The sequence below is a fragment of the Sturnira hondurensis genome, unplaced genomic scaffold (genome assembly GCF_014824575.4).
Source record: "Sturnira hondurensis isolate 20B ecotype Veracruz unplaced genomic scaffold, ASM1482457v3 Scaffold0022215, whole genome shotgun sequence".
Classification (NCBI taxonomy): Eukaryota; Metazoa; Chordata; class Mammalia; order Chiroptera; family Phyllostomidae; genus Sturnira; species Sturnira hondurensis.
Window position 1 is genome coordinate 494819 of NW_028094846.1, and position 15285 is coordinate 510103.

The following is a 15285-nucleotide window of genomic DNA, read 5'->3' on the forward strand; positions in this document are numbered from 1 at the left end:
TTCCACTGCACCGGGCCCTCGAGGTTGAGGAGGCCACCACAGGACAGTTGATACCTTAACTGTGTTTTCACTTGTTCCAGACAATGGCAATGCTGAGCCCTCAGGCACTTGGAATGCTCCTTGGAACCTGTGGAGTGTAGTTAAATTTATTTCTGATCTTTACTTCTGTGTAACGTGCACACTTAACCAAGCTGTTTTTCAGGTTAAATCATGAACTTCGATGGTGGGTGCACAGACACGAGGTGGAAAGGACCAAGTCAAGAAGGACGATGAACCATCAGCACAAGGCCCATGTTCTTCAGGTGCGCTCGTGGGCGCCTTCCGGCAGCGGCTGAGTGTTGCTGTCTTTGTGCAAAGGCTGCCCCCCGCTGGGCTGCCCTGTCCCTGGAAGGTCTGGGGAGTCTGACCCTCACCCGCCCCCGACGGCTTCCTGCAGCACCCTGTCCCTGCCCCCTGCCTGGGATCGCCGGCATGGGGTTGGACTGTGCACCCTTGGGTTCCTTGCACAGCCTGCTGCTGTTTCCTGCCCTCGCCCACAAACTCACTTTCACAACATCCACATCAAATGTTTTGGCACACACAGTGTGATAAATAATACTGCTTATGTTCTTTGTCCTTAGGGCTTTTCAAAAAGAGGGTGTTGAAACATAGGACAGGTGGGGATGGAAGGCCCCCTCTGTGGAGAGTGTCCTTGGACTCAGGGAGCCTGCAGGGCTGGTGGACGCCAGCTCTTGTGTGGACTCGGAGTCGGGTGCTGTTTGCCACAAAGCACCGTGTGTTGTCCCTGCATCACTTGTCAGGTGTCTGTCGCTCCTCTGAGGTGCAGACCCAGGAGCGCAGTGCTGAGGGTGGCCCGGTGCGGCCTGCACGGAGCCTGCTGTCCTGTGGGGGCTGTGATACTGTCTGTGAGTGCCGAGGCATGCTCAAGTTCTGGGTGCATAGAGCGGAGTCCAAGGCCTGCGTGAGCGCTCATGTTACCGTCTACCTCGCATTTTTGCTGACTGCAACTTCTGCTAAATCCCTGTAGCTACGAATGCCCAAGCTCATGGCTAGTTTTTCAGGATTCTTTGTTAAGGGGTGTGAATTCTAGATTGACAGATGGCATCCCAACTTCTCTTTGCCCGCTGTTGCTGTCAGTCAGTTTTTTACAGCCTGGTGTTTTCTGAGTCCAGAGACCAGGTCGTGCTTGGTTTGGTGAGCTCTCCTTGATGACGGTGTCGTCCCCGGGGAGGGCGGGGCTTGTTAGGCATGAAGGTTTTGTGCCTACTCAGTAAACTACAGGGTCTGGCTTCACGATGGACCCTCCACACTTCAGGAACTTTTCATTGGGAAAATAATTGTTTTAGGCAAGCGTAAATTGTTATAATTTCAATAATACTTTCATGACTTGGCCCCGAGACTTGTAATACCTGAACTAAGCTTTGGGGATCTTAAACCAAAAACTTGATGGGAAGTGTTTTAGGTGCTTTGGTCCCGCCCAGACTGTGGCCAGGGGAGCTCGGTCTCTGCTGGTGCCGCGCTGTGCAAGCTCAGCGCGCCGGCTGCTCTGGGAGAAGCGCCGCGCGGCCACTTCTGCGAGGGTTTGGTGACTGTGGATGTAGAGTGGGTCGGTGCAGGGAGACCTTCATGCGCTTTCGTCTGCGGCACCTGCTGCTTGTTCTCTTCCAGGGCGCACTGCAGCAGGGCCCACCTTCGCAGCTCCTGGCCGTCCAGTACACGGAGACCACCAGCATCAGGTGAGCGGGCGGGCACCCTGACCAAGGCCAGGGGAGTCCTCGCTGCCCTGGGGCTCTGTGTGCGGGAATCCACCTGCTTGTGGGGACGTATTCGTGAGCCAGTTCGGCGCTCAGAGTGCTTTTGTGTTTGCCAGGTCAGGCCTGGCAGGGCCGCGCCCCGCCTCCTGGGCAGGTGTCCTGGGCAGGTGTGGCAGTGCCGTGTTTTCACCCTTCTGTGCTTTTCGTTGGCGACTGCCCTGCTCCGCATGTGCTGGAGTGGGGGTGTCCCCAGTGCAGGGAGGCCAGGCTGTGTGTCCGGGGAGCTTCAGTCTGGCCCGAGTCCCTGTGGGGTCTCTGGCCGTGAGCGACACACCCTTGTCCCAGAAGGTGTCTCAGGGAAACAAGCTACACGTTGACTGTTGATGAAAACAGCAGCCAGGAGCTTGCAGGGACCACAGCCTGCTCTTCCCGAGGAGAACGGAATGCAGCGTGTGCACAGAGCGTGGACACCATGAATAATCTCGAGCTATGTGTTCAGATTCACTGTGAGACATGGTCCTAGGAGCCCATGGCGTGATTTCAGAGGGAGCTGTCGGGGCTCACATAGACTTTCCTCTCAGATGCTTTTTTCCTCTTAATAGAAATCGAAAAACTAAAGATTCATGGAAATTGTGAAAGAACATAGTATCAGAGGGAAAAAGTAAGCTGTTTTTGGAAAGAATAAGCATTCTTTCTTACGTCTCCTTTAACCTGTGGTGTTGGCTTATAGTGCAGAGCAGGGGAGACCTGTGTCGACATCAGTCACTTGGGCGACTCTGGAGAGGTGCCGTGGTTCGAGGTCCCTCTGTCGGTGCCTCTGTGGCGCCTTCCCCGTCTGAGCAGCGGTTGTCAAAGATGCCTGTGAGACGGCCCCGTGGGCGCTTCCTGTCCCGTCTCACCGCAAACCCGGGGTCGCTCTGCCAGGGCCTCCCTGCGGACGCCCTTGGGGAGGAGGAGGACGGGAACTCAGAGCCAGGCTGCTGTGCTCTGAACCCTGAGCCCTTCCCGCCTCCGCAGCCTTAGAGGCGGGTGGTGCAGGGCCTCAGGCTTCGCCCTTGCTGCCAGAAACGGGCAGTCGTGCCGCCGTGGCTCTTCCGTGGTCTTCACAGTGCTCATGGCGTCTGGGGCGTTCGAGTCTCAGTTCAGAAATGGAGTGTTAGCTGATGGAGTCTTAGGAATCTCCTGACCTCGGGCTTTTTGAAATGTTATGAAAAGCTGCTGAAATGCTACTGATACTTTGGTTGAGATTCTTATAATTCAGACATGGGCTCAGAGTGGAAGTGTCTCTGAGAGCACGTGACGCTGTGTGGTGTAAGAACGCTGTCTTCTTCTCACCTGGCAGGAAGGCGGGCAATGAGCTCCAGGTGTACCACGCCTCCCCCAGGAGCTACCAGGACTTTTTTGACGCCATCCGCAGGAGGGGAGACACGTTTTACGTCGTGTCATTTCGGAGGGTAAGTGCCTTTTGAAAGGCAAAAGGATGCCTTTTTGAGAACCTGCACTGTCCCTGGCCCCAGGCAGAGCACTGGGAGGTGGCTGCATGGACGGGGCTGTGGGGTGGGAGGAGCCGGCTCGACGCCGAGCACCTGCTGGGCCGGCCGCCACTGTGAGGGTACATAGAGGCCTGGTACCGGGCAGGGGCTCTGCGCTGACAGAATGTCCCTTCTGATGTTTCTCTTGTCCCTGTGGCCACGTTGCCATCCTGTGTGTGCGCTGCCAGAGGAGAAGTGAAAACACACAGGTGTCTGCGTAGGCCTGGGGGTGACCGTCGGTTAATGAGATGTCACCGGGCAGGTGTCGGGTGCACTGTGGGCCGTGGGATGTCTGGTCCGTGGGATGTCTGCTCTGTGGTCCCGGGATTCCACTCTTCCCTCTGTCCATCAGCAACATCAACTCCTGTGGGTGCAGAAGGTGCTAGAAGTTTCTCAGCTCACACAGAGTCAGTGTCTGCACGCGCGCTTTTGAGTATCACACGTGGTGACCAATGGAACACACAGCTGTGCACGAGGTCTGTCTTTGCTCTGAAAGGGAGACGCACTCTGTGGGGTTCCTCTGTGCAGACCCTGTGCTGTGTGTTAAACCAGGAACAAACGATGAGCTAGAGTTTCTCGGTGGTTTGTATCGAGATTTTTCTTTTTCTAGAAGAATGCACGGTGGTGTGGTTATAAATAAGCATATTCCAACAGCAGAGCAAGGGGTGCCTTCCTGGCTTCCTGTTGCCATCCCTGCTCTGAGACCCTCAGTTCCCTTCCTGTGGTGTGAGTGCCGAGGGGCCCAGAGCTCTGGGCCTGGAGATGAGGAGACCCAGGGTGCCCTGCACTTGCGGTTCTCAGTGACACCTGCTGGGACAGTGGAGGGCCCTAACGATGACACCTCCGGGTCTCCGCCCCTGCACACCCCCGTGTGGGGCCCTGGGTGGAGCCACATCAGCAGCAGGGCGGCTGCCCTGTGGGCTGACGAGGCTCAGTGGAGAGGAAGGAGACGCAGAAATGAGGTCGGCCCTGGGAAGGCGAGACGTGGTGGACGTTGAGACGAGGGTGCTGCAGTGTGCATTGCAGAGTGTGCTCCACGAGGGTGTCGTAACGCTCCGAGAGCTGACCGCCGGGGGGCAGGGTGCCAGCTGGGCCGCTTGGTCCAGACAGCGGTGCGTATCGGGAGCAGCGGCGGGCCGCCACAGACGCCGTCTGGTCAGGCAGTTTGTGTCTCCAAGGAGGAGAGCACCGGCTGTTGGAGAGGATGGTCCTGCCCGTGAAGGGGCTGCCGGGCAGAGGGAGGCGGGTGGCGCGGTTTTCAGTGGGTGCCCCTGTGTCTGCGTTTGTGGAAGCGACTTCTCGTGCTTTTGCTGTGGAGCGCGCAGCGGGAGGGTGATGGACACCGCTCTTCACCTTCTCGTCCTTGTGGAAGCCCTCCTCCTCCTGTCGGGGACCCGACAGGACAGGACACTTTCCTGCTGGGCTTCTCCATTCCTGGTTGATCACTGATCGCATCTCCGTGCTTTACAGGAAGTGAAGAGGAAGGATGAGCCTGAACTTCTCGAGACAGTGCTCGTTGGAGACAACGTCCTGTTTCTTTCTGGTTTTAACAGTGGGGTAAAGAATGAATTTTATCATAAAGAGCACAAACTATGTCATGGGAAAGGAGTTTGTTTCTCAAACCCTGGATTGTGCCCCCTGTTCTTGCTAAAACGTAAAGCAAAGAGGTGAGGCTTCTTAAAGTGACCACCCCGCCCAGTGTGTCGATGTTGGATGTGATGAGCCGCTGACCTGGACGAGGCCCTCGCAGCCTGCCTGCTCCTTGTACCCGGTCCCCATGCCCCACCTGCCTCAGCGGCACGGCTGCCGCACCCCGAGGTGGGTGCGCCCCCTGGTGTCCCTTCCACTCCCCTTGGAGTTTCGGCCCAGGCCGTTCACTGCTTGTCTCCCTGTCGTGGCTTCTCTTTCTCTCCTTTCTGACTTGTACTGTGATTTGGGGCAGAGGGTGGGGAGGTGTGCTAGAAAATAACTGTTTTCAGGTCACTTTGTGTGTGGTGTAGGTGATACAATAATAAGGAAAAACCCAGTGAAGTTTAATGAGTGTGTTTTCCACAAGAAGGAGGCACGTTGGAGTGTGTAGCAGAGGGAGCTCAGGGACGGACTCAGGGACAGACTCAGACGGGGGACGACTCAGACGGGGGACGAGGCTCCGGTCAGGCAGGACACACAGGTGGCCGCCGAGGAAGGGGGCAGGGGCACGCGCTGGCTCTGTCAGAACCGTGGCAGACAGATGTGGCCCCGTCCTCTGACTCGGGACGGGGGGTGGTTCTTTGGCTCCGTGGACTGAGTCACAGCTCCATGACCCCTGTTCCTTCCGATACTCCTTTCAGGTGAGGTGGGTGCCTGCTTGGGGAACGCTTCTTCTAAAGAACAGATTTTATTTATCTCTTTTTAGAGAGAGGGGTAGGAGGGAGAAAGAGAGGGAGAGAGACATCACTGTGGGCTTGCCTCTTGCACATCCCCACCCGGGGGCCTGGCCCACAACCCAGGCCTGTGATCTGACTGGGAATCGAGCTTGCAACCCTCTGGTTCACAGGCCAGCACTCTGTCCACTGAGTCACACCAGCCAGGGCTCGGGGAGCATTTTTTATTTTTCCTGCCTTCTTTGTGTTCACGGTCTGTCTGTCAAATCAAAAGTGGACACTTTGATTGTCGTTTCACCTGTTTCAAACACACGCAGCCATACCACGGGAGCCTGTACGAGGGTCATGGGCCGGCCTCCGAGACACATCCCCTGCTTCTTGGCACCCTGTGTCTTCCAGGTGGAGGGCCTCGTCTGGGTATCGTGCCCCTTCGTGGTGTCTTACAAAGAATTCATTACCAGTGCTGTGTGCGTGGGTTCTGAGGCCAGCCCCAAGCAGTGTGAGGGCAGGGTCTCACTGTCACTGAAGAAGCACAGGGAGTTTCCCCCGGTCTTCTGGCCTCGCAGCCGCTGTGCTTGCCCCAACTCCGCAGCAGCTCCCAGGATTCCACTGGGGTCTCCTCCCTGCGGCTTACCCACGGCTCCCACAGCAGGGCCTCTAAAGGTGCCTGGGGTGACCCCCTCGGGAGCGCTGCCCAGAGGGCCCCGGGCCTGCCCTCCGCCGCCTGGGAGTGTGGCTGGCCTCTCACTCTGAGCCTGGGGCCTCTCTGTGAGGCGCGGGTGGGGACCTCACGTTAACGCCTTCTCAGATGGGCTCCCCCGACCGTTCGATCCGAAGGGCGCGTCTTCTCACAGACCGCACTGGCCTCTTTGGAGCGTCACCTGCGTTCCGCGCCCCGGCCCGTGCCGGTGCCAGCTTCTCAGCACCGCTCGGGTGCCTGCCCTGAGACAAGCCATCGATGTCTGTTCTGTTTCAAGAGACTTGAGCTTGTGCTCCTGACCCCAGGAGGGATCTCAGCAGTGCTGACATCCAGCAGACGTTCTCGTCAGAGGAGCGAGCCAGCGACGTGTCAGCTTATTCTTGTCTCTGAGTCGCAGCTTCACCACTGAAGACATTGCCTGGGAGAAATGTACCAGGCGGCACCTGCCACAATGGAATTTACTCATTGAAAAACTGTACTCATTCTTACATGTTTAAACTTAGTCACCTTCAGAGTACCCTGCAGTTGATACAAGACACCTGTCAAGACGTTTCCCCACTGCTCAGAGCAGTTTTTGAACTCGTCGGTTTTGATGTCTTTTAGTGCTTCTGCTGTTTTTTGTTTCACCTCTTCCACGTTGGCGAAGTGTTAGCCTTTGAGGACTGTCTTCATTCGGGGGAACAGAAGTCACCTGGGGTGAGACTGGGTGACTGGGGAGGGCGGGGCTCGTGCTGGTTTGGGTCACAAAACACGTTGTGGGCAGGTGCTCGCAAATCACCCATTGTGATGTGGGACACACGGTGAAAGAGCCTTCCAAGAAAACTCACTTGAGCCGAACGCAGCCCCTCACAACAATACCAGCTGGTGTTCTGATACAGATGTGTTTCTAGAACACTCACCTGGAGGGGGAAGCCTGAACAACAAGAGGCCCACCCTCCAGAAGATAATTCCAGATTTTGGGGGGTTCCCCCTCATTTAGTCAAGTCCTGTAGCCACGAGGTGCTTGTAGCCTCAGTTTTTAACATTTGGAAGAAACGTTCTGGAGTAGGTGGTCCTTAGACCTCACCGCTTTCTTTTCTGGAGAAGGGGTGGTGTCTAGTACCCGTGTGCATTCAGGCAGCATGAGCTGGAAACTGGGAGCTTTGGACAAAGGGTGGGAGAGGCTCACCTCGGTGCAGAAGGGTCGACGGTGAAGTTAGGGCTTCGGAGGGTTTACCCCGCGGAAGGCCACCCAAAGAACGCCGAGAAATAGTAGTGGGATTGCCCAGCTGCAGGCTAGATTGAGCGTCGGCATGTGCTTAGAAGATTGGTATATTTTCATAACTTGTATTATGTGTTTCTTGGAAATTTGTTAGTCTGTACAATTTTATATAACGTCTTCAGAGACAGAGGAGCTTCCTCAGTAATCAGAGGCAGTAAGTTCATCGTCTCCTTCGAAAGGGACACAGATCCTCTTTGTCTGGATCCTCTTCCCGACTGGAGCCCTGGAGTTTGGGCACTTTCTTATCTGCACTTTCCTGGCCTTTTAACTGGATTCTTTCTCCAGGTGGAGAAAAAATGTGAACATGTGACTTTGGAAAGATATTTGCCTTAAAAAGAAAGTCTTGTCTCAGAGGAGAGACTTCTAAAAAACCTTCTTTCAGAAGGCCTTTTTCTAATTAATTTTTTTATTTTTGATACGTATTTTAATATCATCCCTCATGTATCAGTTTTGCTTAGGAAACTACCCATTTTACTTAAATCCACAAACTAGGTGTTATGATGAAAAGACTTACCAGTTTGATAGGTAAAAAATGCTACCAAATTACTACTTTGATGGACACTTCCTTTCTGCCTTGTGAGTTTGAGTATTATTACTAATGAAATTTTTATCGACTTTATCAGGGTGATATTGGTTAATAAAATTACATAGGTTTCAGGGGTGCAATTCTGTAAAACATCATCTGTCTATTGTGCTGTGTGTTCACCACCCCAAGTCAGGTCTCCTTCCGCGCCCATCCGTCCCCATTTGCCCTCTTCCCCCCCGCCCCCCGCCCCGCACCCTCTTTCCCTCTGGTCTCGCCCTCCTGTTGTCTGTGCTCCGGGGCTTTTGTTTTCTCTGCCCCACCCTTTCCCCTCTTCCCCCCGGCCCCCCAGCAGGCCTCCCCTCCGACAGCTGTTCCTTAGTTTTTAACTTCGAAGTTCACGCACCCTCGGGTCTAGTGCACAGTACTCACGCCAGAGCAGGGCAGTCTGTGTAGCCCCTGCGGCCTTCCCGCTGAGGTTGGCGACACCCCGTCCCTCCACTGTGTCATGTCAGTGGCATGCAGACACTGACACCCTCCGCCAAGGGGCACCCAGTGTAGCTCACAGGCCTCTGCCCCCCCCACCAGTGTCTTAGATGTGATGAAGCAAGTGTCCCTGCTGCTGTCACAGACCAAGGACAACGAGGCCGGGGGTGGTGAGGCAGCCCGTGGGGGCACGCATGGTCCATGGCAGAACTGGGCAGTGCGGGCACAGTGCCTGTCCTCACCGGCTGTGCTGCCCATTGGAGGACTGTGACAGAGCCACTCTCCCCTGGAGACACCTGCCTCCTCGCTGCTCCGGGGCCACCGGGGGTGCTTGACAGTTTGTTGGTCAAGCCCTTTGTTAGGCTAACGCTTGGCCACAGTGAAGAACTGCAGTGTAGCTTCAGGTTTCAATCCAGGGCGTGGGGTTGATAGGCTTTGAGAGTTTCTGGTTTCTTTTTAAAACAATAGGAAAAAAACGCCTTCGCTGTTTCTTAATGATGAAGGAGTTTAGCCAAGACAGACACCACTTGAACGATTGGCGCTGCGGAACCTCTCACCCTGAAGACTGGCCTCGTGCGTGTGTGAGGCACTGTGTTTACTGCAGGTTCTGTGCAGCGTGCCAGGGCCCGAGGTGAGAAAAGCCGGACCCGAGCTCCTCGTTAAATGCGAGTTGCTGTGAGGTTTGGGGGCTTGGTCCTTGGTTCTGGGCTCTGTGACAGACTGCTAGTAACAGAAAGAAGTCTGTTGTTCGGACTGTTCGTTGCAAACTCGAACTGGTTGTGTGTTTGACAGATGGTTGTCCGTAGCCCCCGTAGCTGCACTCATGTGCAGACCGCCCCTGGGCGTACAGGGCCTGAGCACAGCGCGCGAGTGACATGATGTCTCCGGAGTCTCAGGAAGGTGGCAGATCGTCTGAGCAGGGACAGCTTCGCGGCAGGTCCTCATCGCCGTGCTCTGGCAGGCAGTCTTCGTTCTGTCGTTGTTCTTCACGGTCCCCCTCCAGGCTGCGCGCTTTCGGGGGGCGTCCGTTCACTCCATTCGGTTGTTTACAAGGCCCGGTGCCCGTCACTGCAGACGGGCGGCTCGGGCCCGGTAGACACTTGCGCTCCAGCTGCACCTATTTGTGCCCTTTACCCGTATTTTTTGTGCCCTGTGACTCAAGAGGGCACCAGGGTCACCAGGGGTTGCAGAAACAAAGAGGAAAGTGTTTCCAGTGGATGTTTGAAGTGACTTTTGTGGCTTGAATAACAGTGCGAGTTACTAATGCGTCCTCAGCAGTGATGGCAGTGGACACCTGGCTGCAGAGCAGAGTCGTTCCCGACAGACTCCAAGTCGGAACGACGGAAGGTGGGGTGCTCCCAGGGCCCTGTCGCGTCTCAGAGTCTCCCAGCGAGGAAGGTGGCCTTTCCTGACCTGCATCCTCGGAGACAGCTGCTTCGCAGCACGAGGACGGGGAGAGTGTCTTGTGAGCTGTTCGTCTGCAGACATTAGAGACCTGCTTTCTGGCCCGGACCCCGTGTGCCGTGACGGGGCAGGTTGCCGTCCCTCTGTCCTAGCGCCCTCCTCTGAAGAGTGGCGAAGTTGCCGTATGCGGCACCTCCTGCCCCGCTCCGGGCGGCCGTGGTGTCCTCTGCGTGGGCAGAGGGTTATGCCCGTGCTCGGGGGAGAGGGGCGTGGCGTGTGTTTCGGGGGCACAGGGACAAGTCTGTGTTGGTTCCTCGTCTGGACTGTTTTCTACTTAGAGCAAAGCGTGGAGAAAGTTGAGAACAACTTCTGTTTGTTTATTTGCAGTAGGACTGTAAGGAAATAAAAGAATATGGGATTAAAAGCAGATTTAAAAAAATAAAGTAATATTTAAAATATTGCTTAAAACATCAAAAGTCTTAGAAGTCTTACATAAGGAGCTGGTTTTTAATAACGGCAAAGAGTTTTAAAAATTTAAGTCAGTATAACTATTTCTAATGTAGTTTGTAGATTGCCTTGGAGCCGTTCCTCGCGTAAAGGCTAAAACCCGGCAGGGCAGCGGCGAGATCAGGCAGATGCGGGTGCGGTTTCTGTCACTGTTGCAGAGCCTAATTGCATGCAGGGCAGCAGCCCTGGTCATTGGGAAAAGCTGATGATTTACGACCTGGCTTTGGACGAAGGTCTGAAACACTGTGTCGTTTCCTCCCCTGCCCGATGTGTGGCGATGTGTTCATTTGGGCTCTGCTTTGTTTAACTCTGACACCCTGTGAGCCTGACACTGACGTGCAGCCGGTGTTCGACGGGGGGGTGGGGGGGGGGGTGGAACACACACACACACGCTCTCACTGAGGCACGGAGGCAGATCTCTGGGGGGCCTGCGGTGGACGGGCCCTGGGGGCCTTCAGTTCGAGGCACAGCAGCCACCAGCAGGAAATGGGCAGGTGGGCTCAGGCTCGGGGGGGGGGGGGGGGGACCGACTGACCGGTAATNGGTGACCGTCTGACCGGGAATCTCAGGAGTTTCTCTTCACGTCTGTTTCCCCAGCCGGGCCTTGCACACCCTGGGGGCAGGGGCCCCTCTCGGGTACCGGCCCTACCCTGTGTGCAGCCCAGAGCCAGGCCAGGGCAGGCGTCTCAAAGGCGCTGTGTGAATGGATCAGCAGGGGAACAGGGTACCATGTCCATCAGCCTCGCACTGGGTTCCCAGTTAACCTGCACTGTCACCACAGGGTGGCGGCAGACAAGCATCATGAGCATTTTGGGGGGGCCCTCTCCATCTCATGGGAACCCTAGGAGCCAGTCTCTGAAGGACAGTGAATGCAGATGCATTTTACAAAGGCCAGGGCCCTTCTGCGTGGAGCCGTGCACCGGGTGAGACGGCTGCGTGGGCAGAGACATGCGTGTCAGGGAGGGCGTTGAGCGGATGGGGTGCCAGGCTGAGCCCGGGCACGGGTCAGCTGCAGAGCGACGGGGCGCCGTGGCAGAGGCCCTCCTGTGACGTGTGTGGTGTCCTCAGTGGGCAGGGTGTCGTCACCTGCACAACACTTACTTCGTCGTGGATGGGATTCAAGGAAAGCTTGTCAGTGTGAACTGTTAAATCATCCACAGCCCATACTGTGAATAATTTAAATCTTAAAACTGAAACTAAAGTGCATCTACAGAATAAACAGGCCTGTGTTAATAAACAGGATCTTTCTGGTTTAAGTTTTGTAGGTATTTCTCTTCTGATTCCATTTATTTTTGGAAGAAATCCAGGGACCCTTACTCTGCTCAGCGTGAGTCTGTCTGGGAGCTGGTGTCGGACGTTTGCTTTGAAGTCCCTGAAGGCGATCGGTTGCGGTTGTGAAAATGCGGTTCGAGACAGTGACTTCATTTCCTTCGTGTGCATCCCCGGAAGTGGGGTTGCTCGTTCAGGGGTTGCCGAATTCTGAGTTTTCAAGGAGCCCTCCTACAGGTTTCCACAGTGGGTTGGTTTTTTTCAAAACAGCTTCAACTCAGGTGTGATTGACATGTAAGGAACTGCACATCTGGTAAGTTTTGACACGTCCATTCAGGTCTGCGAAGGCGTCGCCGTGGCCACGGTGACCAGCTCGCCTGTCTTTCCCAGTGCTCTCCCGTCACCAGGTGACTGCTGACCTGCTTCCTGTTCCTGTAACCTGTTTACATTTTAAAATACAGTTTCATATGAAGGCCTCCTCCATGACGGGTTTTTCCCTCTAGCGGGCTGTGAGCCTCGCCCACGCCACTGCCATCTCGATGGTGCTGCCCCCCTCGCGTGGCGCCCACCGAGGGGCCCTGCTTGTGCACCTGCCAGTCCGGGCTGCTGTGAACGCTGCGGACAGGACGTCGTAGGCCCTCTGCTCTCGCTCCTCTTGCGTCAGGATGCGGGAGCTCAAGGCCACACGGCCGGGGTGTGCTTAGCATGGTGAGCAGCTGGCACCGTTTTCCAGAGGCTGCGCTGCGTGGCGCCCCCACCAGCAGCGAGCAGGGCCTGGGCCCGTGTCCTCACCGACACCAGTGCGGCCGGTTGTCTCCGGCTCAGCCTTCCTAAAGGGTGTGGAGCTGCCTCCTGGCATCAGTCCACGTTTTGATGGCCAGTAATTTTGACCTTCTTTCCATGGGCCTGTTCACCATTGTCTCTCCCTGTTGGTCCGCAAGTGTCTTCAAACCGAGTGGCTTTCTTATAACTGATCTGAGAGATCTTTCTGGGTTGTGGGTCCAAGTGCTTTGTCAGACATGTGATCTGGGTGGGTTTTCTCCCGCTCTGCTGCTCGTCTTTTCTGTGTCTTCCTGGGTGTTTTTCAAAGGGCAGAGGTTGGTAACGTTGAGGAAGTCCAGCTGATCAGCTCTGTCTTTTATGGTATGTGATTTGTTACCCTAAGAAATCGTTGCCTAATCCAAGGTCACAAAGGTTTTCTCACTTTTTGAAATGTGTGTAGCTTTAGGTTTTACATGCAGGTCTGTGATTTGTCTTGAGTAGTTTTTGTACTGATGTGGGGATGGATCAGAGCTCACTCTTTGCACGTGGGTGCCCAGTGTCAGCTGGTTTTCACCCAGCAGCTTTCACGGGAAGAACGACAGCAGAGCGAAGTGGCAAGCCTGCCCCGTGGCCTGTTGGGTTCTGTGTGTGAGCCTGGACTTCCTTGTTCGGGGGTGCCTTGTGCTGAAGCTTCTTAGAACGGCACCCTGTGATTGAACTTCTCCAACCTCAAATTTCCCGTCTTTATGCTTAACCAATGAATGTTATTTATATACTCTTTGGAAACATAACATATACTGTAGGTAATTATAGCAGAAACGTCATGGGTCGCAGAAGCTATTGCCAAGCCCAGACTCTGGAGCCCAGATGAAATAAACTTGCAGTATTGCCTCTGTCAACCACTGTTTGGGGGGAGGGGGGCATAGAGGAGTGAGTGAGGAGGATCTAAAATGAAGTTCTTGCTGGAACATTCCGCTGCTTTCTGTCTAATCTGCTGGTGGGTTTTTCCCCCTTTATTTAGTGAAAGAGAGACCTAGAATTGTTAAACCCATATGTATCACACACGTATGTGTGTATTTACATGTGTGTACCCACACGTTGTAGGCACTGGCTTAAACAGCAGAGAGAGAGCACGGGGCAGAGAGAGCTTGTCCTGTAGCCTGGTGCAGGCTTGTTCAGAAATGAGGAAAAAACAGTTTCCCACTCAACTATGAGTCACTGCTTTTTGGTTTAGTGGAGAAAATAGCTTTTGGGGCTGATACAGCATTTTTCGTAGGCGGCCCTGTAGGCGGGGCCGTGGGCCAAAGGAGTCTGGCTTCCCACCAGCCTTGTTCTGCCGCCTCCAGACTCAAGGGGCTTCGGGGGGGGGGGCAGGGGCAGGGGCGGCGCTGCGCAGGCCTCCAGTGGCCTTCTCACTTACCGGGTGACCAGCACGGTCGCCTTTTTGTTGTAGGTTCTGAAGTTCAAATGAAGTAGTAAATTGAGCACAAACACTGTACTGACACGTAGTAGGTGTTTGGTGTGCGTCCGTTTCTCTCATCGGTGGGTTGGCCTCTGGAGGGTGCGGGTGTCGTTTCAGGAACCTGGAAATGGGTAGGAAGGGCGGCCTCTCAAGGCTTTTGCGGCGGCGGCGGTGGTGGCCCTCCTTCCCATCCCTCTGTCCCAGGAGGTTCGTGAAGGCTGGATGGGCGTGGCTCAGGCCTGCCCTTCCTTCCTTTGGGAGAGAAGGAGTCACACACTAGAAAGGAGGGCCCTTCCACACACACACACACACACACACACACACACACACACACGCACAGAGGGCCAGGGTCTCCCCGAGAAGCACACAGCCTGGGGGAGTGGCCTTTAAAAGAGGGATTTTAGAGTCCTTTCAGATATTTCCTGTATTCTCATTCCGTGTTCGTTTATCATGATGTCCAGACTTAGATTACATACAGAAAACTAACAGCAGATACCCGGCTTTCTGCAGTTTTTAGGGTTTATTCAAATGGCCTGTACCCATTTGATGGATTCAGTGACATTAGCTGGTAGGTGGAAAGAAACTCTGTAGCCTTTGATCTGACTTTTCCAATTGACACCAGAGAGGCCTGAGGCCTCATGTGCCACGAGTTCATCCAGGAGACACGACAGATGTCGTTGTCGTGTGCAGCGCGGAGCTGTTCTTGTCTTCCCGTGAACGTTAATAGCACATACACATGGTCACGTACAGATTGAGAAACAGCTGCATTGGCACAAGTTCAGTGGTTGTCGGAGCCGTTTAAGAAGGCAGTGAGTCCTTGTTTGGACGAAGCCTGTTACTTGACATTTTTATGTGTAATAGAAGTCCATACATTATTAAGATAAAAAATAAACAATAAAATAATTTGATTGCAGATTATAAAGCAATTGAAGTCTATTCAGATGAAACAACTTAAGTCTGAGGCTTTGGGGTCAGCTTTTTAGTGATAAAACTTATCTTATTTTTTAATATAAAATATAAGTACACATCATACCCTCCCCTAGGGAAAGAAGGGTCCAATTCCTGCGTGAGCACGATTGCCAGTGTCTCCTAAGCCCTCGTCCTCGGAGGGCGACCTCCCCGACCCCAGGCACTGCCTGCGCGGGGGAGAACACGGTGTCTCCTTCGGCAAGTACTTGTTGTTCTTACTGGCTTTACTGCATTTTTATGTAATCGATCTGGGTTTAAAATGTAAATCCAAGAAGTCATTTTCCATTCCCAAA

General features: G+C 54.6%; 1 protein-coding gene across 1 annotated transcript in view; it reads left to right on the top strand.

The window, feature by feature from the left end:
* ATF6 (activating transcription factor 6) overlaps positions 1–15285 on the top strand; it is an 84166-nt gene that overhangs the window by 42094 nt on the left and 26787 nt on the right. The window contains exons 13-15 of the mRNA XM_037035192.1: positions 203–302; positions 1669–1736; positions 3097–3208. Of these exons, the coding sequence (XP_036891087.1) occupies positions 203–302; positions 1669–1736; positions 3097–3208 (280 nt within the window). The remainder of the gene's footprint in view (positions 1–202; positions 303–1668; positions 1737–3096; positions 3209–15285) is intronic.